The 24,867-nt window shown below is 40.8% G+C and overlaps 1 protein-coding gene across 15 annotated transcripts in view; it reads right to left on the bottom strand.

The window, feature by feature from the left end:
* The window catches only part of nedd4l (NEDD4 like E3 ubiquitin protein ligase), a 412,625-nt gene that overhangs the window by 115,701 nt on the left and 272,057 nt on the right, over positions 1–24,867 (bottom strand). For 13 of the 15 annotated variants that reach the window (XR_010962841.1, XR_010962842.1, XM_067983954.1 and 10 more), the window contains one exon: positions 4,791–4,841. Coding sequence is in view for 13 of the 15 variants with exons in the window: in XM_067983954.1 (XP_067840055.1) it covers positions 4,791–4,841 (51 nt within the window). In the remaining 2 variants the exon portion in view is untranslated. Of the gene's footprint in view, positions 1–4,790; positions 4,842–11,611; positions 11,648–24,867 lie in introns of all 15 variants that reach the window. The other 2 variants (XM_067983943.1, XM_067983948.1) reach the window with 1 other exon arrangement.

The following is a 24,867-nucleotide window of genomic DNA, read 5'->3' as shown; positions in this document are numbered from 1 at the left end:
CCGGATGTTTCTGCCTCTCTCTGTTTTTTTTCTCTGTTTTTTTTTCCCTGTTTGTTTTTTTGTTGAATGTGTATTCGGGGGTTCTGCAGGTGACACCTCTCTGTCTGAACACGGTGATTGCCTTGGCAACGGGCAGTTGCAGGGGCAGTCTGTAAACACCATGTATTGTTCTATATGTATAAATGCGTAGGCTTCAAGGAGCTCCTGAAACATTTACCTGAGGAAGGAGGAAGTCTCCGAAAGCTTGTGAATTTAAAATAAAATTGCTGGACTATAACTTGGTGTTGTAAAATTGTTTACATTTAAATGATATTTGAAGCAAAAAAGCAGTTATAACTGTCAATTTTTTTTGAGCGATTGATCATATTCATAGAAAAGTGTTATGAGGTGTTTACAGATTGTTGCTATGTAACGATACACAGAAATTTAGCTTCAGATAATCAGGACTATCAATGTAAAGCTGTCATTGTGAGGCACCACTAGGTGGCTCCTCATACCTAGAAATACATACAAGTTACAACACAGAATCAAGTGATTCAAGCCAACCAGTCTGTGTCAATGCTTACCCTCCACGTGAACAAATAGATCTAATCATATTTTTTGTCCCCTGTCCCTTCAACCCAGTTTTGTTCATTGACTTATCAAATCTAATCTTCAATGATGACGTAAATTCTGCCTCAATCAATAATCCTAGAAGTAAATTCCATAACCTCAATGCTCCGTGAAGAAGTTTCTCCTGCCCGCGGTTCCAAATCTCTTGCATTTAATAATGCATCTATTGCCCCTAATTCTTCAGCCATCAACTACTGGAAACAGTAAGCTTCCATCTGCCCTGTCTCATCCTTTCATAATTTTAAATACCTATTATATCACCTCGCAATCTGCATTGTTCTAATGAAATAAGACCCCATTTTCAAGTTTTTCTTTGTATTTGTATTCCTCATAGCAGGCAGCATCTTCACTGTATCATATCTAAAGCTTTGAGATTATTCCTATAGTGTGGAGCACAATACCTTGAAGGTAATGTCATACATTTTAATACCTTCAATGATAGTCATTCTAAAAATGGATTCTGGAAAAAGCTAAAGGAATATTCAAAGATGGTAACAAGTATTTTTGAAGTGTATTGCCCCCACTGAAGAATGTTTTTTCAAAAAAAGTTCTTTTTTCCCCTTTAAAATGACCATGTAATGGATTTATATCCCAAGAACCCAGCTTTCTATCATGTCCAAGCCTGCACTCAAGCAAGGTTTCTTGATCAGACTGAAATGCCAGAATTCCCCTGCTTTTAGTAAAGCAGTGGGAAAATGAGAAGTCAAATGCAAGATTTGAAATACTTACAGTAATTTCCACACGGCTTCACCAATCTCCCACCATAATTTCAGTGAAAGAATGGCGGGAACTCTTTAGAAATGGTGTCAATGACAGGAGGTCAGAGAACCCCTGCAGAAATTCTACTCCAATATGTGTAAGCACACAAATGTGAAAATGGTAAGTAAATGGTGGTCCTGTTTGAGAAACTAATCGCTGCAAGCTAAGTTTTAGGAAACAACGCATCTAATGGGGTAGCAAGTGGTACAGCAGGTTCACATTATATAGAAAGGGAAACAAAGCACTATCTAATGTGGTTTGTCATCACTCTTTGCTGGCTGCCAGGGTCTTGAGAATCAAGTTTCAACAGTTTTATATTCAGTGCAGATCCACAGCACGATTAATAATTTGGCAACATACCTCAGAAAGACGACAAGTACAGTCTGCTTAAAAAAAAAATTGGAAAAGTCCATACAGGTGCAAAGAGATGGTCTTCTGAAGTTGGGGTACAGTAAAGGGGTCCTCACTCAATATATTGTCCATGATGTATCATAACTTGACACTGACACTGTGTACCGAAAGGGAAGCACTGCTCCATCTGCCAGAAAATTACATCCCTCACCGTGCTTATTACATTACTTTCCAAAAACCATCACCACCTCCACCACTGATCAAAAAATGCTGGCATTCTTCATTAGTTTTATTTAACTGCATGATTCAAAAAAGGTAAATCATTTTATTACTGCCATCCACATTGCATATTCTCGAATATAAGGCAATCTGCATACATGAGCAACCCAAAATTCCACCCAAAAATTCCCCTCCATAAAATCCACAATCCATTTACAAGGCAAGGGTAATCATTAAAACAGTATTGTGCTTACTCAATATTTTGAATTTGGCAGAGGAATTTGCTGGATCAGTTTGGCAGCCAAAGCATTTGTAATGATCTCATCATCACTTACTTGTTTATAATTTGACTGAGAACATGCTGCAACACATTGAGTTACATTAAAAAAAACCTACCAGGTACCTTTTGCGAGCATTTTGATTTCATACTACAAGTTATGAAGGTACTCTACCTTCTGCAACCAGCCCCCATGTTCTCCTTCGGAATATTCCTTATATATTTAATCCTGAAATAGTGTGAACTGTTTGAATAAATTGTGTTAGGTCATTTTCTGCCAAGGATAGTACCATCATTGGAGACTTAGATGGGATCTGATTAAGGTATTTAAGAGTATTAAAGGCAAGGTCAACATGAAAGTAGATAGTGTGGTGAAGGTGATGGGGGCAGGGGGCAGGGGGGGCTCATCCATACAAACTGACAAGGTGGAGAGTAAATTTGGAGGCCTGGAAGTCAAAAGGTAGGACTTGCTCGTTATTCAGCTCCTGCTCAACATGCAGGTTCAGTACTGTACTAGCTAACTGCACTAATGATGCCATGGCTGAGGCACTGTGTTCGGCCACAGCATTGCAGTACAGTATTAATCTGCACCCAGAGCATAGCTGCAGTTCAGCTTCCATCAGCTAAGAGAAACCGTATTCACTGAGATTTTAATTACTGCCGATTGTTGTCAGTTAAATCTGCCTAGGTTTCACACTCACCGACTTTGAATTGTCAAACAATGGAATACATTTCTCATCTTATATGCATGAATATATGGTAATTGGTAACTTTGGCATTTTTGAGCAGTGTAACAAGAGCAATGGGCTACTTTTTTTTTTAAAAAGGCAAGCAGCGTTTCAATTGATGCAGATCTCAAAACATGTTTTCTTTAATGTAACTTCAGTTAAAAAAAATGTAACAAGTCCTGTTCCATCAATTACACCAATTCAAACCAACTAGTTTGCACAAGGACTCCAATTATTCCATTAGAATTCAAATGGCATGTTGTATCGGAGCGCCAGATGTCAATTTCCCAATCTCAGCCATGCCGTAGTGGGAATGTGCAAGCATTAGTCATACATTTACGCACGGGAGTGTTTCAAAAAACTGAGTTGGAACGACCCAGGTTCACAACAACATGATGATGGGTGTGCAACTTATCCCAGACCTCCAATGTGAAGCAAGAGAGCCCAAGAAAGGAAAAAAAAGGGAGTGGAGGAAACCCACATTCAAGATGCCTAGCAGAAGGATTATTAAATCCTTGCTGCGTATTTCCTGCATTTTTGGTTTTTATTTCAGATTTGTACCCATTGCAGTTTTTAAATTTAGAAATGTTACCATCCTTTCTGTTTTAAAATCCATGCTGAATGGGGAAAAAAACTGTTAAGTATATATACCTCTATTATCTGTGGACCAAATAAAACGCTGCATTAACAACAGTCTGCAAATCAAGAGACATTTTACAATTGTAGCCCATCAACACAGTTGACATCTGAAAATCAGAAACAAAGGTGGAAAAAAAATTTGCCCCATGCAGCCAAAGCTCCAGATTGCTAAGAGCTTTTCAAGATAAGGTTAAAACTTGCCCTGCACCACCCACAGTTGGAAATAGATGACGACAAATGCAACAATGAGCCTATTTATAGAAAATGATTACCTTGTGTCAATTGGTATCAACTCATTTGTCAACTGGTTTTAATACTTCAAATACCGTAGTGCAATAAATAACAAAAGATTAGTTAACAAATAATTCTGTTGCTGAAGTTCTAAGTTTAGATGGTGCAAATTGACATAGCAAGATGACTTGTCAACAGAATTAGTCAATAAAACCAAACATTTGCTTACTTACAGGCACATCAACCAATGTAAATATTATCAATTATTTGAGGTCTCAAATGGCAGTATCATTACACCTGATTTTTCAAGGAATTTATGACTCAACCTCTGTCACAGTTATACTCTTCAAAGACAGAGTTTTCTTCATGTCTTACGCGTCCGATTAACTACTACCGCTTAACTTTGATTGCTCCACCCTTACTCCTTTATTTATTAACATTATTTGTTTGAATATCTTATCAAACCCCTCTCTGTCGCAACTTTTTTATTGCTGCTAAAATGATCATTGCTCCTCTGGACTTTCCTCCTGTTCCTGCCAGGCTCTTGCACATAATCCTCCATTCTTTTCCTCCTCCTTGCACCGTGTACTGAACTCGATACTCATCACAGTGTCCTACTCCAAGAAACTTAACCTCCTTAAGTGCCTCAGTTTTCCATTTCTCCTACAATCTGAAAATTAAGAAGTTCAAACTTCATATCACCTAATGACTACTTGACGACTTACCTCTTCTTATCTTCTACTCTTTTCAACTGTGGTGGTTTCCTGCGCTATGGGCCTTAGTCCTTCACTTGGGTTTCTCAATAATATATTATTTTAATAGGATCAAAATGTCTGAATTTGATATGTGGTTAAATAGGACGGTTAAACAACCACTGCAGGCTATCAGGCATCTGTATGTGTTCAGCCATAAGGAGACCACTTGCCAACTTTGTTTCTTAAAAAAAGACAATTTCTTTTCAACCTTCAACTTACCGGTAAGTGGTTAAGAGGCACGTCAACTTGACCCAGGAAATCATCTCTTGTCTGTAAAAAGAAAAAAGATCTTCAATAAGAATTATTATGGAACTCTGAAAAATTAAAGATAATTTCAAACTTAACACAAGAATTATAATCTAAATTAATCATTTAATCTAAAATACAAAAGTGGAAATAATTTAGGGAAGGGAACAGAGGAATCAGAGGTGAGAATCTTATACTTGTGTCACTGCAAATGCAGCCTCAACACAGTGGCTATATGGGCCAGTAAAGATCAACTTAGATGATGCATGCAATGAATCCATCTCCATTTGGTTACTGTTGTGCTGGGTGGAAGATTGTTTACCAGTTCCGCATTCCAATCATGGGGGTAAATTTTAACTTCCAGCCAGGAAGGAAGTGGGAGGGGGAAGATTTCTGGGTGCGAAATCCAAAAGGTAAATGGGCGGGTCATGACCTGCAATCATGACCTGAATGAGGCCCATCAATGGCACTTCTGGGTTTCGCGCCCGGCAGCCAGCCTAATTTGACACGCTGGCTGGTGGCAGTGAAAGCTGTTGCACATCAGAGAGGTGGGCGGCAGGGAGAGATCGATCATCGGGCTTGGAGAAACATGGACAACATCGGGGCAGTCAGCCACCATCGTGGATTCAATGGTGGTGGTGCTGGTGGTGGTGGTGGGGGGGCGGGGTTGGGGGGAAGGCAATCATGAGGGTCCTGTCAGCCAGATGAGCTTGTTGGGCCTGGATGAAGCACTCCTGCCCTTCCAGGCCCATAAGCAGTTCAATAAAGGCACTCACATCATGGATCCGGCCTTTCCCGCCTGCTTTCGCCTGACGTGTTTCGGAGGCAATGGGAAAATCAAACAGCTAAAGCTAAATTCATTTTAATTGTCCAATACACAAACTATTAAATACCTCAAATCTCTCAACAAGGTACATTGCCTCTTTAACTATCAGCCTGCCAGCTTTAAGTGGGAGCGGGACTTCCTGGTGTCTGCTCTCCTCACAAAGACAAATCTGCCTGGGTTAAACCCAGAAATGGGTGTGTTGGAGCAGAGATGCGGTCCCATACTGAAAACGTAGTATTTTTACTGCCCACCCGTCCTTGGGAGTTAAAATTTACCCCATAGCATCTACAAAGCCATATTTAACTGCCAAATCTGAGAGAGAGAGAGAGAGAGAGAGAGAGAGAGAGAGAGAGAGAGACTTAAATTTTTATTCCCAGTTTTTCTAGGTGAAGTATTTTCTATAATAGCGTTCTCCTTTAAAGGTTCTGTGATTCAAAACATCACAATTCCAATGTCATATTTAATATTTAAACTTGAACAATGCTGAATAAAATTTCTATTTAACAATGCTCACTAATGCTTCACACAATATCGAAGCAGTTCAGAGAAGGTTCACTAGGTTGATTCCGGGTATGGAAGGGTTCTCCTAGGAGGAAAGTTTGAACAGGTTGGGTCTATACTCATTAGAGGTTAGAAGAATGAGAGGAGATCTTATTGAAACATACAAGATTCTGAGGGGACTCGATAGGGTAGATGCTGAGAGGATGTTACCCCTCATGGGGGAATCTAAAACTAGGGGGAATAGTCTCAGGATAAGGGGTCGTCCGTTTAAGGCGGAAATGAGGAGGAATTTCTTCTCCCAGAGGGTCATGAATCTTTGGAATTCATTACCCCAAAAAGCTGTGGAGGCTGAGCCATTGAATACATTCAAGGCTGAGTTCGACAAATTTTTGATCAGCAAGGGAGTCAACGGATATGGGGAAAAGGGCGGGAAAGTGGAGTTGAGGTAAAAATCAGATCAGCCATGATCTCATTGAATGGTGGAGCAGGCTCGAGGGGCCGAATGGCCTACTCCTGCTCCTATCTCTTATGGTATTAAACTGCATTTAATTACAAATGTAATTCTGGGGGCTCGGCCTATTGTACTTCATTGCATTGCACTACGGAGGCCCAGTTCACATTGTGGTTCTCAGCCAGATCATCGGCAGCACGATCCTGCCCAAAAGGCGGAGGGAATTTAAAGTTACAGGTCAATATACTGAAGAACATGCAATATGATTTTCTCATATGACAGTGGCCACGTGGAACAGATTGTCAGAGAAGGCAGTTGATTTCAAGTGAATTAAGAGCAAGCTGGATTGATAGTGGTATTGAGGTCCTGTTTTTTCCAAGGAGGCAGGAAAAGGAACACAGTGGTCCTTAAAGTTAGGAATCAAATGCTGATAGTGGTCAGTGTATGTGTAAATCTATGATAGACTAATGATATGTGAATTCTGGATGGAGGGGGCTTGATGGGATGGGCAGAATGGCCTTTACAATCTCCAGACTTTATGTTCTTCAGTAGAATGAGAGTACACAGGTTAGAGTGATAGAATGTTGCAATACATCTTCAGTACAGGTAACAGTATAACCATGAGATTGAAGCTCAAGTGATTTATGAAGATCATCTGAACCCTTAAATGTATATCTGTGAAGCACTCAAATATGTGCAATTCTGCACAAAATATGCAAGTGCAGTAAGGAGAATGGTTCATTCAGGATTCAAAATTTTTTGCCAAAAGATATCATTCCCAATTATGTCCGACTGCAGGGCTCCAAAAATCCAATAATGTTATTTAAACCAGTGATATAGGATTTTATTTCATTGCTGACTACAGAGAAACAGTCTACTCTAAACAGACAGTAAAAATCTACTTCTGAAATCTACCAAAACATTTAGCTGCTCCAAATGGCGTGTAATGGGGAGGCACTGAGCAAAGGTTATGTCGTTCTTCAGTGGAAGGGAAAAGGAAGGAAAGGAAAAATCTATGGATGATTGGTCATCCCAAGTCACTTCTGCACATATCTTAGACCAGACCAAGAATAGCACTGTGAAAAGACCCAACAAACTAGTAAGCTGCAGTGTCAGCCAGTGACGACCAAATAAAGAAAGAGCAAAATAACTAATGAAAGAGAAGGATTAAAAAATGAGTGGAACTTCCCTTGAGGTGTAAAAACAAGCAGTGACTAAGGCTTCAACCCAATACCAGTTGGGAGTACTCTATTACTCTAATTCCTTCACATCAATTCAACAGAAACTTAATATGCTGTCAAATGCAAATATGCCCTCCATTAATATGCATCTCTTTAATCTCTCTCATAGATCTTGAAGTCTCCAAAAAAAAATTCTGCACAACATTGATAAATATTTAAACTCAGCTAAGTGAAGATGGATGCAAGTTATACAGGACACCGATTATTTGTAGCTCACTCTGTTAAGACATAATTTAATCAATTAACACTTGAATCAGCTACTGAACCATAAAATCATACAGCAGAGAAGGCGTCCATTCGGCCCATCGAGCCTGTACCAGCTCTTTGAAAAAGCTACCCAATTAGTCCCACTCCCCTGCTCTTTCCCCATAGCCCTGCAAACTTTTCTTCTCACATTCTCTTGACTTCAGCTGTTACATTTTCTGATAGAACAGAACTGCTCAAAATTCACCCTGAGGGAGAGGGAGAAATTTGACAGCACTTTTTTTTCTTTCCAGAATATACTTTCACCATGTACGAACCAGCTTATATTCAAAAACGTCAATGCTTCAGTTAGTTTAAAAGAGGTCATCTTGACTTTCAAGAGAGTTGTCCACTTTGTCAAGATATCACATTACCAAACCGGAGATCCAGGATAATTCAAAAATTTGTAAACTTCCCTCCACTGGTTGATAAAAATCACCTTAGGAAAGATCAAGCTACACGAAAGGACATTTGCTGCATCACAATCTAATTCTCAAAAAAGGATGACAGCAGCTTTGTGAGGCAAGCTGTTCAATTAATATAATGCTACTTCTCAATTTTCCAAAAAAAGACAATCTTTGAGCCTACATATCAGCCAATGCACACACATCTCACTAGCACTTTACCGGGCAATGGATTTTGAGTGGCCACCAAGCAAGAAGCTACATGTTAACACTGAATGGTGTTCAGAGTGTGATTCCTGCTGGAAGCATGTGGTCAGTGAATCTACAATACATGCTTTGAAGGGCAGTCGCTGCTATGTATGCAGCAGCCATTTTACATGCAGTAATGTCCTACAATGAGGAATGAGATGAAAGATCAGATAATTCACTTTTTTTGGTAATGTTCGATAGGCAGTTGCAGAGAATGGCAACAGCCATTGGATGGAGGAGGCAGAGCGAGAGAACTGGGTGTGCATGTGAAAGCTAATGCCTTGCGTCTGAACTATGTTACTGAGGGCAGTATGTAAACGAAAAGCTACAGGGGGAGCAAGAATGGAGATCCATGGTACACCACGAGAGCTTACGGGCACAAGGAGAAGCTACTTGAGGTGAAGGAGTGTTGATGATGCAACAGTTAAGAATGAAAACAGGAGAGAGCAATACCTTGGACAAGAGGTGTTCAAAGAAAATGAAGTGGTCACAGCAGCAATGTGTCCATTTCATGTGGTGATCATGCTTTGTGTGAAAGAACACTTGAATATTGTTCAACCAGTTGGAACCTGTATCTTCAACTCATACTCTTGGATTTAATTTCAAGTAATATTCCAGATTTAACTTTTTCCATGCCCTTAACTATATTATAGACCTCTATCATCTCTGAGATACCTCATGGCCAGGCTGGAAAGACTAGGTTTCTCCCATTTATCCTCATAACTCACACTTTTGATGCTAGAGATCAGCTTCATGGTTATTTTCCAAATTGAATGTCCCCTTTGTTTCTCGGCAACCAGAACCAGTCACAGTTCTAAAGGTGCGGTCTGACCAGAGTACTGTACAGTTTGATAATGACTTCTTCAAACTTGCGTTCTACCATTTTGGCTACGTAGTTCAACATTCTATTGGTTTTGTTGATTGCTGCTGTACAGTTGTTGGACATGCCAAGTGTCTAAATTTCTTCCAACTTCACCTGGCTACAGGCGTGGTGCTGGGGGATTAGAGGACTGCCAACGTTGTGCCATTGTTTAAAAAGGGAGAAAGAGATAGACCGAGTAATTATAGGCCAGTCAGTCTAACCTCGGTGGTGGGCAAATTATTGGAATCAATTCTGAGGGACAGCAGAAATCATCATTTAGAAAGGCACGGGTTAATCAAGGACAGTCAGCATGGATTTGTTAAGGGAAGTTTGTGTTTGACTAACTTGATTGAATTTTTTGAGGGGGTAACAAGGAGGGTCGATGAGGGTAATGCATTTGATGTAGTGTACATGGATTTTAGCAAGGCTTTTGACAAGGTCCCACATGGCAGACTGGTCAAAAAAGTAAAAGCCCATGGGATCCAAGAGAAAGTGGCTAGTTGGATCCAAAATTAGTTCAGTGACAGGAAGCAAAGGGTAATGGTTGACGAATATTTTTGCGACTGGAAGGCTGTTTCCATTGGGGTTCCACAAAGCTCAGTACTAGGTCCCTTGCTTTTTAAGGTATATATTAATGATTTGGACTTCAATGTGGGGGGTTTGATCAAGAAGTTTGCAGATGATACAAAAATTGGCCATGTGGTTGATTGTGAGGAGGAAAGTTGTAGACTGCAGGAAGATCTCAATGGACTGGTCAAATGGGCAGAAAAGTGGCAAATGGAATTCAATCCAGAAATGTAAGTTAATGCATTTGGGGAGAGCAAACAAGACACGGGAGTACATAATAAATGGGAGGATACGGAAAGGTGTAGAGGAACAAAGGGACCTTAGAATGCATGTCCACAGATCTCTGAAGGTAGCAGGACAGGTAGATAAGGTGGTTAAAAAGGCATACGGGATACTCTCCTTTATTAGCCAAGGCATATAATTTAAAAGAGCAGGGAGGTTATGCTAGAATTGTATAAAACATTGGTTAGGCCATAGCTACAGTACTGCGTAGTTCTTATCACCATGTCACAACAAAGATGTGATTGCACTACACAGGGTACAGAGGAGATTTACGAGGATATTGCCAGGCCTGGAGAATTTTAGCTATGAGAAAAGATTGGAAAGGCTGGGGTTGTTTTCTTTGGAACAAAGGAGGCTGAGGGGAGATTTAATTGAGGTATATAAAATTATGACAGGACTAAACAGAGTGGAAAGGGAGCAACTATTTCCCTTAGCAGAGGGGTCAGTGACCAGGGGCATAGATTTCAAGCAATTGGTAGAAGGATTAGAGGGGAGCTGAAGAGAATTTTTTTCACCCAGAGGGTGGTCGGGGTCTGGAAGTCTGAAAGGGTGGTTGAGGCAGAAACCCTCAACTCATTTAAAAAGTACTTGGATGTGCACTTGGTCCGTAGCCCTGTAGGCTACTTCAAGTGCTGGAAAGTGGGATTAAGCTGGATAGCTCTTTTTCGGCCGGCACGGACACGATGGGCCGAATGGCCTCCTTCTGTGCCGTAACTTTCTATGATTCACCTTTAGCTATTTCTACACCTTTCATGGTATACGTGTTGTTAGTCTTTTCTTCCTATGTGCTATACTTTACAATTCTCTGCATTAAACTTCAACTGCCACTGTTCTGCCCACAAACATGCTTTGACCAATTTATTCTGCAATTTTTGAGCAGCCTTCTTGAATTCCACTGCTCTTTGTTTGATATCATCTTCAAATTATATCAACTTGCATTGAGTTTCTGAATCAATTAATTAATTAAATCGGAAACAGCAGTAATCCGAATACCAAGCTATGTGCATCCGACTGCCCTCCCAGCCCAAAGTAACTCCTAACAAGTACCCTTTGATTTCTACACTTCACCAATTTCTGATCAATATCCAGGATTTATTCTGTTCTTCATCTACCTGTGACCTGATCAGTTACCAGCAATTTTTTAAACATATGTGGAAATATTTCAAACCTTCATTCTGGCATGCCATGTTAAGAATCCTGGACCCTGTGAACAGCAAGAGCATGACATTTTCTAAGAACACTGCAGCAAAAGTTTACGATGCAAGTTATTATGGATTACAGCAAAAACAGCTGCTTTGTCTTATTTCAGCATTATGATCAAAATACCGAAGACAGAAACTACTGAACAAAAAAAGAAAATGCAAAGTATTAATAACTGCACTCCCACGGGTTTTATTTTTCAGCATCGAGGCAAGTGGACTGGATCCAAAAGGTCCACTGTCAACACCATTCCCATTCTACAAGCAGCTGTCCAGGTGTGTCATTAAAACTTTGAGCGTCAGCATCTTACCCGTTCAACAAGCAAAAGCTTAAATAGTTTTTAAAAAGTCTAAAAAAAACCTGTCCTGTGCAGAATAAAGGATATTATAGTACAATCACCATTTTAAAGACCAGTAGATGCATAGAGTGATGTGGAGCGCAAGGACTGACTCCTACCTCCACACTACAGGGAGAACTAAGCCAAAGCCAACATTATAAAGATACACATTAAGTTTAAAACCTTTGTTTACTCTTAGACCAGAAAATGGCTGTTCTGCTGAATTTATAAGCCAGCTAAACGATAGAGCTTCCAGTGACATGAAGCAGTTTCAGCTTCATGTCATGCAAGCAGGGGTGGGTAATTCGAATGAGATGTTGCCAGAATTGAATTTTTGCAACCATTCTGAGACCACTTACAGAACTAGCTGGAAAAATTTTAAACTTGTTTGTATCTTTCTAATGTTGGCTTTGTTCTTTTGGTGTGGAGGCAGGAGGCAGAATCTGCCAATTTTGTATGTGTAAAGAGGCAATTTTGTCTCATTAAGAAAAAGTAAAATACTTCCAAAAGCATCACTGTTTCCAGGTGTTTTAATCTTTTAAGGGCTACAGTATTATTTTGAAACCAACTTTTGAATGTACTCTGAAATAGAAACACATTCAACAAATACAGCACTTGATTCTCCTTCAACATTACGGCCTTCAATAAAAAAACTCAACTGGAGAGCATGGTGTCACAATATATTACACAGCACTAATATACTAAATCATGCACTGCCAGAACATGGTGTCCAAATATCACCCAGTTATCAACAAGCTCAAGACCTCATCATTGTGCTCTCCTCTCCACCAGATCCAGTATCAGTCCTGTCAATAAGGTGATTTCATTGTGAAATAATCAATAGATAATCTAATCCACATTATCTTGATATTTGTCTGTGCAATTACAAAGTTTCTAATTTTGCTCTGCATGTTAAGGATTAGAAAAATGACTCCCATCAAATGCAATTCTACTTACAAGCAACATTCCATCTTAAATAACTGCGTACAACAGAACTCAATTTTCGTTTAGCATTAATCGTCTTTGTCCATAATATGGTGCATACATCAATCCCCTTATGTTTTTCAGATGTCTTTGTTAGATGTAGTTCATGGAAATTGGGGGTAAAAGAGTTCCCATCTGCACATACTGAAGCAAGAATGCACTGTACAATATGGGTTTAACCCTTTCACCTCAGTGATTATTCAACAAGGGCCCATTTATTTGAATGTGAGTTCATTTTTCCAGTAAGGTCAAAGTGTTATTCTTCAGGTTTATTTCACTGCTTCTATATCTCTACATGGTCCTTCTGCCAAGAGGATGAGACAACCTGGGCATCAGCTTTTCATACACTCTCAAGGCTATACTCAAGCAGGTACTTATGAGTGTAGAATACCTATTCAACCTCCAAGATTTCATCACTAGGTCATCATTGATCTAATGGTTTAATTGAAGACAATCAAAACTCACCTGATGTCAAAGATTGATGTCAACAGTCAAGCTGGGATTTCAACGTAAGAATAGAAGAATGCAGAATTTATGGATTTTCAAACAGTATGATTTTGACAACAGTGACGCGATTTTAAAGACAATTGCTCATCTGTTGGACTTAAAAAGGAAACTTTGCAAAAGTAGCTGTTGGGGCAGAATGCTAAAAATGGTCCTATGGATTCTAGGAAGACATAAATTAAACCCAGTTAAATACAATGGGATTACTACGTTGCTATGCATCATAACAAAATTTCATATTGCTCTAAAGGTTGACCTGCTGATTAAGCAATGCCCATTCATGGCAATACCAAAGCCTATTCAATTAGCAAAAGCGAATCACTTATCATGAGATTTATACTACAATGAACAAATACAGTCCCCACCATTTCAAACGTCCATGTTTAGAAACGGACAGTCGTTTATATTGGCCAAAATGGATAATCATTATCCATAAAGTTGCTGGTTACGGTGTCTTACGTGCTCCGTTTATTTCGGGCACTGGTACAATATGGGTTTAACGTTTACTCACTCAATGAGACAAACTGTCTTCAAATTAAGAGGCTATTCCACAAAAAATGTTGCATAATTGCTACCAGCAAATGCTTTACACTAATGGCAATTCAAGGTTCCATAGATTTCTACAATTCCTGATCAGTATCTTAATAAATATTAGTACAGATTTCACAGAGGTGAGCAGCCACTGAGGCATTAACATTCCGTTCTGCATGCCATAAGACCATAAGAGATAGGAGCAGGAGTAGGCCATTCAGCCCCTCGAGCCTGCTCCGCCATTCAATGAGATCATGGCTGATTTGATTTTTACCTCAACTCCACTTTCCCGCCTTTTCCCCATATCCTTTGACTCCCTTGCTGATCAAAAATTTGTCTAACTCAGCCTTGAATGTATTCAATGACTCAGCCTCCACTGCATGCGTTGCAGCTGTCCGCGTTTCAAACGTAGCATCTGCCGGTCTGTGTTTGCCGATTAAAATGAATGGGGCTCCCCAATTGCCCCCTTCCACTACTTCAGGAATCCAAAGCCTGTTACACCTTGTGTACAGAAATTCCTGATCCACTAAAACTACTGCCGACAACACACAGGAAAGTTTCAAGTCCTCTGTCCGGAGCAATAGGTAGGATGAAAGGGAGAATCGGGGAAGAACTGTGTTAGCATGAACTGGGAGGGGGAAATCAGAGAAGTCGGTGGCAGTCAGTCTGATGTGTCTGAAAAGCTAAATTAAATTAATGGTGTTATTAACTTACTGGCTTCCTATGATACTTAAAACAGTTTTGCGGCGAAAGGTGGACTTTCTAAAGTTCTTTGACATTTTATTTCGGCGGTTGTGGGGGGTGGGGTCGGTCGGTGGGAAGGTGTCAGCGTTACATTCATGAAATGCTGTTTTCGGAGGAACTATCCTGTTCGTAAAGCATCTTCTTACATTAACAGCCCCGACATGCAGGCCATACCCCGTTATACCGGCTATCGCATTCAGCAGGCAAATCGCGTTTGTAAAGGATGGGGACTGTAGATTGAATTGCAATATTTACAAGTGAATATGAACCATATGTACTATTTTTACAATTGAGCTCTCTTTTCATACTGTAAGATGAGTTTAGAAGGTTAAGGGGTGATCTGATCGAAGTTTATAAGATATTAAGGGGAACAGATAGGGTGGATAGAGGGAAACTATTTCCGCTGGTTGGGGATTCTAGGAGTAGGGGGCAGAGTCTAAAAATTAGAGCCAGACCTTTCAGGAGTGAGATTAGAAAACATTTCAACACACAAAGGGTGGTAGAAGTTTGGAACTCTCTTCTGCAAACGGCAATTGATACTTGCTCAATTGCTAAATTTAAAAGTGAGATAGATAGCTTTTTGGCAACCAAAGGTATTAAGGGATATGGGCCAAAGGCAGGTATATGGAGCTTGATCACAGATCAGCCATGATCTTATCAAATGGCGGAGCAGGTACGAGGGGCTGAATGGCCTACTCATGTTCCTAGGTTTTGTTGATGATTGCACTCTAGATTTCTTGAGATCACATCACCTCCGTATTCCAATCTTCTCACAGCATTTAGGAGAGGCGTCGTCAGGATGGCCTAAAACAGCTCGCAGACAATGAATTTTGAACTCGAGTCACTGTTATAATGTAAGCAAACTCAGCAAACCACAAACAATGAGACGACAAATGACCGGATTGTGGTTTTTCTTGAGGGATGAAATGTTCACGAGGACACCAGGAAAAGTCCTCTGTTCTTAATCGAATATTGCCATCCTCTTCCCGTTCACTGTCTGTGTTGTCAAGCAACTTGTCTGACATCCAGTCTTGGATGAGCTGCAATTTCCTCCAGTTAAACATTGTCTTCAGCCCCCTCCACAAATTCTGTATCCTTGCCACTGATTCTATCCCCCTATCTGGCCACTTTTTCAGTCTGAACCAGACTATTTGCAACTTGACTATCCTATTCGACCTTGAGCTGGACTTCTGACTCCATATGCTTCATCACAAAGACCATCTACTTCCTCCTCCGTCACATTGCGCGACTCTGCCCCTACCTCAGCACATTTGCTGCTGAAGCCCTTATCCACGCTATGTTAAGTCCAAATTCAATTACAATGCTCTCCTGGCTGCGCTCCTACCCTCCAACCTCCATAAATTTCAGTTTATCCAAAATTTTGCTGCCTGTATCCCACCCCGCACTAAGTCTCTTTTCATCTACCACCCCTGACTTTGCTGACCTTCATTGGCTCCCAGTTCCCCAACATCTCCAATTTAAAATTCTCATTGTCATGTTTAACTCCCTTCAAGGCCTCGCCACTCTCCCTCTCTATAACCTCTTCCAGCCCTCTCCTCCTTTAAGACTATCCTTAAAACCCACCTCTTCAACCCCTCCTGATATCTCTTTCGATGGTTCAGCATCCATTTATTTCTGATAACACCTCTGTGATGCACCTTGAGATGTTTCTATATTATAGGTACTACAGAAATGCAAGTTTTTGTTCAATTCATCCAAGAAACATGCATGTATATCTGAATAAATTAAAGGCCATCTGTACTGGAAAGCTTGAAGGAGTTAAACAAGTTTCAACTGCTTTCACAATACCATTCAACTTTCCTCATTGTTCAAGAAAAAGCCTTTCAGAGGACAAGATTGTCATAGGACTATTCCTACTACAGACACAAATGTGCCCGTTTCATTTCTAAATAACCATCATAAATACAGAAGCTGACAATGAAATGACATGGTAGTCATCATGTGCATTTTTTAATCCTATTGTACAAACAAAAGCAGGACATCATCCCTTCATTAATTTGCCACTGTGTCATCTTCATTGAACAAAGGGGGAATACCAGAGAAAGTAAGGGGCCAAAAGCAGAGGTACATCAACTAGTAAAAGAAGTGTTTGAGAAACACTAGAAACACTATAAAAGACATGAACAAAAGTGAGTAACTTCACAATACAGCAAATAAACTCTTACAAACCAAAAGCAACAGTTAAGGAGTTCTATTCAAAACATGGGAGAAAAGTAACTTATAAAATAGAACAAATGGAGGGATAAAAAAGGAAAAGATACTATGAATTGAATGAACAATGAATGCAACAGGAGTATGAAACTGTTGCAATCAGAAAAAGGGAAGGATCTTCAAAAAAACTTCTCAAGGATATGGAAAATGTAGAGCTACTGTGGAGTAGGACTGTAGAACTGGACGGCACAACTACTACAGACAGATGATTCAGATGGATGTTTACTAACTTCCCATCTGAATCCACCTCTTCTCAGCTTAAACTCGATTTGCTGTCTCATGCCAATATAAATAGCACCGACTGATCTTTGATATCCTTGAGCCTATTTTGCATACTTGATTCATGCCTCCCTCAGTTTTCTTTCCAACAAAAATAGCCCCAGATCCTGTAGTCAATCCCCATATGTTTCATTCTGCACCCTTAGTTTCATCTTAGTAGCTTTATTTTTGTTCCTTTATCCTGTGCAGTCCATCCTTTCTGCTGTACCTTCAGCTGCCTAGGCCCGAAGCTCTGGAATTCCCTCCCTAAACCTTTCCACCTCTGTCTCCTCTTTTGAGACGCTCCTTGAAACCTACATCTTTGACCAAACGTTTGGTCACCTGTCCTAATATTTCCTTAGGTGGCTCGGTGTCAAATGTTGTTTGATAATCGCTCCTGTGAAACGCCTTGGGACGTTTTACTATGTTAAAGGCGCTATATAAATGCAAGTAGTAGTAGTAGTAGTAGTAGTAGTAGTAGTAGTAGTAGTAGTAGTAGTCGTATTAGTTGTTGTGTAGGTTCTAAAACTGCTCAATACTGTGACCAACGCTCTATATAAATGGATGGATTACTTCCAGGATCTACTCTCTATTCCTTTTGTTTGGCAATCCATCATCTGGATTGCATCTCTGACAGCTGCCTGACACATCCTGAATGATCTATGACCCCAAGATCCCTTTGATAAAATAACTTATTTTATATTGTGCCTTTAACACAAACTAAATTCCAAAGAGCTTGACAGGGGAGTTTGGAAAAATGGACACCAAGCCAAATGAAGAGAATTTAGGAAGGGTGACCAAAAGCTTGGTTGAAGTGGTAGGTTTTAAGGAGGAAGGGATGGAGGTGAGGGCATTTAGGAATGGAATTCCAGAGTGTGGGGACAGTGTAACATATTGAGGGTAAGAGTGATGGTCAAATGGGACAGTGTGGGATTGGAAAAGGGCAGCAGAGTTTTGGGTAAGCTGAAGTTTATAGAATGCGGAGGATGGGGCTGGCCAAGACAGCATTGGAGTGAACGAGTCTGGGTTGAGGGAGCAGGAGGTAGAGAGAAGAACTCGACAGACCATGAGGGGGCAAACAGGAGATAAACGAGAAAGGGGAAGATGGAATTCAGGGCAAAAGGAGGAGGACTGGCAGGGGGCAGGTGTGGTTTGGCAGTCAAGGGGATGGAGAGAAGCAGCGAAATGGATCCCTTTTTTGTCTGTATTTTTATATTAATCCTGTAATCCTTCTGCATGTTCCCTGTACCCATTCTATCCGCATTAAACTGCATCTACCAATTGTGTATTCATGTCATCAAACAATTAAGGACCTCCTGTAGCGCCTGGCCATCCTTCACGATATTAGCTACACCTATTTTGGTGTCATCCACAAATTCTGAGATGTAGCGACTGGTACCTTCTTTCACATCATTTATAAAAGTTTTGAAGAGTACTGGTCCCAGTGGGACACTGCGAGATACACATCTCCACCTAGAATACCTCTATCTTCCAGAAACCCTCTGTCTCCCATTACGCAGCGACAATTCAATTCATCTTAATATGTGTTACTTTTCTATGAAGTAAGTCAGAAAACACCCTATTAAAATCTAAATATGTTACCTGCACCTTTGCCCTTATGCACTTCTCTTGTTATTTTATGAGCATAATATACTCTATTGAATTGTTCTGGCATGTAGATCCATACAGACTCCAATTTAGTTTCTCTCTCTCCACTATCTTGTCCTTGATAATTGATTCCAGACTTTTACCCTGCATGAAGTTATCATAAGTTGAATATTTGATAAACAAATGTAATTTTTCCCCTCAAAACAACCACCAAGCAAGAATTATTAAAGTATATGCATGAGATAGATGCTTATAGAAAATGATTAACTGATGGCTGAATTACTACAGTACATTTTTAGAGTTGCAAACGTGTACTGGAGTTTTATTGCAGTGATAGGTATTCGCATACATTTAGTAGTTCAACACTTTCACCGTCAATTTCCATGATGCTCTGGGGTGACAGGACAGAAACCTCAAACAGCACATCACATTTGGGCCATTTGGTCTATCAACAAAGATGTTAATATACTCGGAGGACAATAGGTTACATTAATCCCGTCACAGATGCACTGAGGGTTAATAAATGAAATGGGTTCTTTGATATTACAGCCTGAGAATTGATTCCTCCCCTCCCCCACCACTCATCATTTCAAAGTGCATACTCAAGAGGAACTGCCTCAATTCTGTGTTCAGATTTCTACAGTACAACAAGCATAGATACAAGCATTTTTCTTCAACTGTTAATTCTTGGCAGAAAAAAAACAGCTGCGCACTGCTGAATTCGTTGGTTTGGATCCAAGTATTGAAGGTAGATTGTTCATTATAACAGAGTAGGATGTACACCAGAGATACAGCTTGTATATTCCATATTTTATATTAGTTACTGTTTTATCCTCACTAAAAGCCATTTTCTTTTACAGCAAATACCCAAACAGCTAATTAAAACAAGAATGTACTGTGCCAATTATGTTCGGTGCACTGGAATTGGCTGAGCAAACACAGTATCTTCCCCTTCACATGAATTGATGAGAAGTAGCCTTCACGATAAACACATCCACTGTATTATGGGTCACGATGACCCAACTGTTACTTACTGAGGATGACAACACAATAATACATAATATGTGCATCAGAACATGTGGCTTGCATGTAACCACTTGGACACAATGAGTATTTCTAAAATTAATTTGTTTTTGTTAGTGATTTATAATTTTTTATTGGTTTGTTTCATCTGCACAAACACATCAAAAAATTCAAGCCCACATCGGAAATGTCACTGACTGCAACCAAAAATATAAAAGCGACAAACAAAAAAAAAATCAGAAGGCTCCCCCCCTTAAGATAAAGGTACATCCGGTTCAGTTTAAGACCACAAGTAGAACTTAAATGAAAAACTGATAGATGGTCACTTAATTATTAGACCTTAAGTGTTCAGAAGGCACAAATTTGATTACAGACTGATTCATTCGTACAGATTCATCAATAGCTGCAACATATTAATCAATCCTTGCCACTTTGAACAGTGAGGAACTCCAAACAATGTACACAATTTCATGAACATACATTTTGTTGAACATAAACTTAGATCAATTATACTACTTTCATACAAAACAGCATTATTCATAACAAATATTTTTTCAAGTGCTTAGGTGTTTGAGAACCAATAAAAGAATACTCATTCTGCATGTAACCTCTCATGCTATAAACTTCTCAAACGACAGATTTCCAGGTAAATAAAACAGTCACTGCAATTTCTCAAACAAATACAACAGGAAAACACTAGCTTACATGCAAAACAGGAATGAAATACATAAATGGTGGGTGCCTGGACTAGGTTGAAGTTTAATTGGGCTTATTTATTCCTTTGCTGTGGTAAACATTCTCTCATCCACAGGCAACCCATTCCCAATCTCCCTGTACCGCATCGCGAGATTCAATTTCTCTCAACACCAAACAAAAAACACCCATATTCATTTCTGGAAGGAACTTCTCATACAATAACAGGAAGTCACTCTAACATGGATAAAATGACTAACATAATATAGCAAAATTTATGTATACTATCTGACCATGTGTAAAAGGAACTAATGTCTGATATCAGAAAGTGACTCAAGTTATTAAAACCTGAAGAAAGCATGTTTGAAGTTACTTGTGTAACAAATGTCTAGACAACAGCAATGGAGCTTTCTATCCAAAACTGTTCCACTGAGTAATTGTCAGAAAAAAACAACCAGCATATTGGAGATTTATCCCATTACAAAGGGGGAACACTCAGGAAGAGTGGAAATGATGCAGAATTATAAAGGGATTGATGACAATAACTGAATGATTCAAAAGTAACTGATGCATCCACTCTCCCCCTGCTTCCTCCACTCTCACCTCAAACATGCAAGAGGAGCTCACAGACTTCCTTGTCACTGACTGAGGCCATCGGTTCAGCTGCCTCTGCCACGTGCCCCCCCCCTTCCCCTTATCTACCAAGCCAATCTTCTCCAAAGGACCCCCCTGCCAAGTCCTGAACCTGTGTCTTATTCTATCTTCTGTCACGTCCTCTCCATAAGACCCACATCCTGTTCTCTCAACACCATTCCCATTAAACTGAACACCCGACATCCCTTCCTGGCCCACTCCAGGAGACATTGTAAATGCTTCCCTCTCCATTGGTGATGTTACCCTCCCTTTGAAAACAGATGTCATCCCCTCCTCAAAAAGCCCAGCCTCGACGACTCTGTACTTGCAAACTACAGCCCTATCTCCAAACCCCTCTTCTCCAAAGTCCTTCAACATGTCACCTCCCAATTCTGTGCCCATCTTTCCCACAACTTAATGCTTGAATCTCTCCATTCACGTTTCTGCCCCTGCCACAGAACTGAAATGGCCCTCATCAGTCAGAAATGACATACTCCGTGACCATAACCATTGTGCACAATCCCTTCTCGTCCTCTCTGCAGCTTTTTATGCAGTCAACACACCAATGCCACTCTTTCATTGTTCAGCTGAATCGGACTGCTCTTTCTTGGTTCCACTCGAACCAATCCAATCTCTTCCCAACCCACAGTGTTACCTGTGGTGACCCCCAAGGGTGTATCTTCGCCCCCCCCCCAACCCCCTCATCATCCTCTTCATCTATATGCCGCCCCTCAGTAACATCATCCAAAGACATGGCATCAGGTTCCACATGTATGTTAAAGACATCTAGCTGTACTTCTCCACCTTTTCTATCGGCCCCTCCACTGTTTCTGTGTTGTCAGCCTATTTGTCCAACATCCAGTTAAACTCTAGCTTTGCCATCGATTCCATCCCCCTCCATGGCCACTTCTCAAGCCAACTGTTCACAACCTCAGCATCCTATTCGACCCCATATCCTCTCCATCACAAAATCCGCGAACTTCCATCTCCACCCACGCCTTAATCTATCTGCTGCAGAAACCCTCATCCATGCCTTTGTCACTTCCAGACTCGACGACTCCAATGCTTATTTGGCTGATCAGCCATCCTCTATCCTCCATAAACTTGAGCTCATCCAAAACTCTGCTGCCCAGATCCCAGTTCACACCAAGACCTGCTCTCCCATCACCTCTGTGCTCGCTGACCGACATTGGTTCCCGGTTCCCCAATTCCTCTAATTTAAAATTCTCATGTCCAAATACATTCATGGTCTCATCCTTCCCCAATTCTGTAACCTCCTCTGGCCCTACAACCTTCTGAGAATTCTGCGTTCCTCCAACTCTGGCTTCTTGTGCATCCCCACTCCCTTTGCTCTATCATTGGCGGCTGTGCCTTCAGCCATCTAGGCCCGAAGCTAATTCCCTCCCTAAACCTCTCCACCTCTGTCCTCCTTTAAACCTACCTCAGACTAACCTTTTAGTTACCATTCCTAATATCTCCTTCCAGTGTCAATTTTTATCCAATTACACTTCTGCAAAGCACCTTGAGATGTTTTTCTGTGCCACAGGAGTTATACAAATCCAAATTGTTGTCTGTCAGCAGACAATTGGGGAATACAGTAACAGCAGAGTCAACAGTTAAAAACCGTGGCCAAGACCAGGAACCAGACTGATAGCCAAGAACAAGCACGTAGCGGGCCACATTCTCCTAAGCATCCCTGTCATGCTTCCAGATCCCGTTCACCTGAAATAGTGCCGGATCCCCAAACCTATTTCAATGTTCCCAAGCAACCCCTCCCACCCCATTACTCCCAGAACCAACAGCCTCCTTCCCAATGCTCTCATCCTTGTCCACTGTTCCCGAAGTTTGATCCTGTGCCCCCATGAATTACTCAAAATGATTTTCGAAATCGGTCCTTCCTATCAACTCTATCTAGGCCCCTCATAATTTTTATATATATTACATATATATAAAAAATTAATTAGAAAAGGGAATAGTGCCAGAGGACTGGCGGACAGCTAATGTGATTCCTATATTTAAAAAGGGAGATAGAACAAGTCCAGGGAACTATAGACCAGTTAGCTTAATGTCGTTGGTAGGAAAAATAATGGAATCTTTACTCAAAGATTTAACAGAAAAACATCTCAAAACTGCAAATAGTGCAGATTTCAAAAGGGAAGGTCATACTTGACCAACCTTATTGAATTCTTTGAACTAACAGAAAGAGTAGACAAGGTTAATGCAGTAGACATAATATATTTGGGTTTTCAAAAGGCCATTGATAAGGTACTGCGTAGTAGACTCATGACTATGTTCAGAGCATGCGGAGGCAGGGGACAGGGGACAGGGGACAGGTAGCAGAATGAATAGCAAGCTGGCTCCAAAACAGAAAGCAGAGAATAGGGGTTACAGTTATCTACTCAGACTAGCAAAAAGTGGGAAGTGGTGTTCCACAGGTATCAGTGCTGGGACCACGTTATTCATAATTTGCACTAACGATTTGGACTCAGGAATCAGAAGTACAATTTCAAAATTGGCGGACAACAGCAAATTGGGGGGTGTAGTTGATACAAAGGAAGAATGCGCCAAAATACAAGACGACATTAATAAACTTGCAGAATGGGCGTGTAATTGGCAAATGAATCTCAATGTAGGTAAGTGTGAGGTGTTGCATTTTGGTAGGAAGAATAAGGAGGTCACATACTGCTTGGATAATAAGAGTCTAAATGGGGTAGAGGAGCAAAAGGATCCAGGGGATAGAGATATACATTTCACTAAAAGTAGCGATGCAGGTTAATCAGGCCATAAAAAAAGCAAACCAAGCACTGGGGTTCATTTCGAGAAGAATAGAGGCTGATTCCACTCAAAAGAATCCCAGATCTCCTCTCTCCGCTCCCCCACCCCGTCCCATAACCACCATAAGTTTGTGGTTTCAGGAAGGGGAGGCATTCTATTAAATCACAGAAGCTTATACTGAAAAGCAGAGAAGTTAGTTAAGCTTGTATAGAACCTTGGTTAGACTACACTTGGAGTGCTGCGCACAGTTCTGGTCTCCTGGGATGAGAGGGTTGAGACGTGAAGAAGGGTCAACTGGGCATGGTAAGAACGTAAACAATAGGAGCAGGAGTAGGCCATATGCCCCTCGAGCCCGCTCCACCAATAGAAGAGCATGCCAGGAGCAGCACCAGGCGTACCTAAAAATGAGGTGCCAACCTGGTGAAGCTACAACTCAGGACTACATGCATGCTAAACAGCGGAAGCAACATGCTATAGACAGAGCTAAGCGATTCCACAACCAACAGATCAGATCAAAGCTCTGCAGTCCTGCCACATCCAGTCGTGAATGGTGGTGGACAATTAAACAACTAACAGGAGGAGGAGGCTCTGCAAACATCCCCATTCTCAATGATGGCGGAGTCCAGCACGTGAGTGCAAAAGACAAGGCTGAAGCGTTTGCAACCATCTTCAGCCAGAAGTGCCGAGTGGATAATCCATCTCAGCCTCCTCCCGATATCCCCACCATCACGGAAGCCAGTCTTCGGCCAATTCGATTCACTCCACGTGATATCAAGAAACAGCTGAGTGCACTGGATACAGCAAAGGCGATGGGCCCCGACAACATCCCAGCTGTAGTGCTGAAGACTTGTGCTCCAGAACTAGCTGCGCCTCTAGCCAAACTGTTCCAGTACAGCAACAAC

This window comes from Heptranchias perlo, chromosome 1, assembly GCF_035084215.1.
Source record: "Heptranchias perlo isolate sHepPer1 chromosome 1, sHepPer1.hap1, whole genome shotgun sequence".
Taxonomy (NCBI): domain Eukaryota; kingdom Metazoa; phylum Chordata; class Chondrichthyes; order Hexanchiformes; family Hexanchidae; genus Heptranchias; species Heptranchias perlo.
The sequence above is the reverse complement of the archived record's forward strand: the minus strand, read 5'-3'. Positions and strand labels throughout refer to the sequence as shown.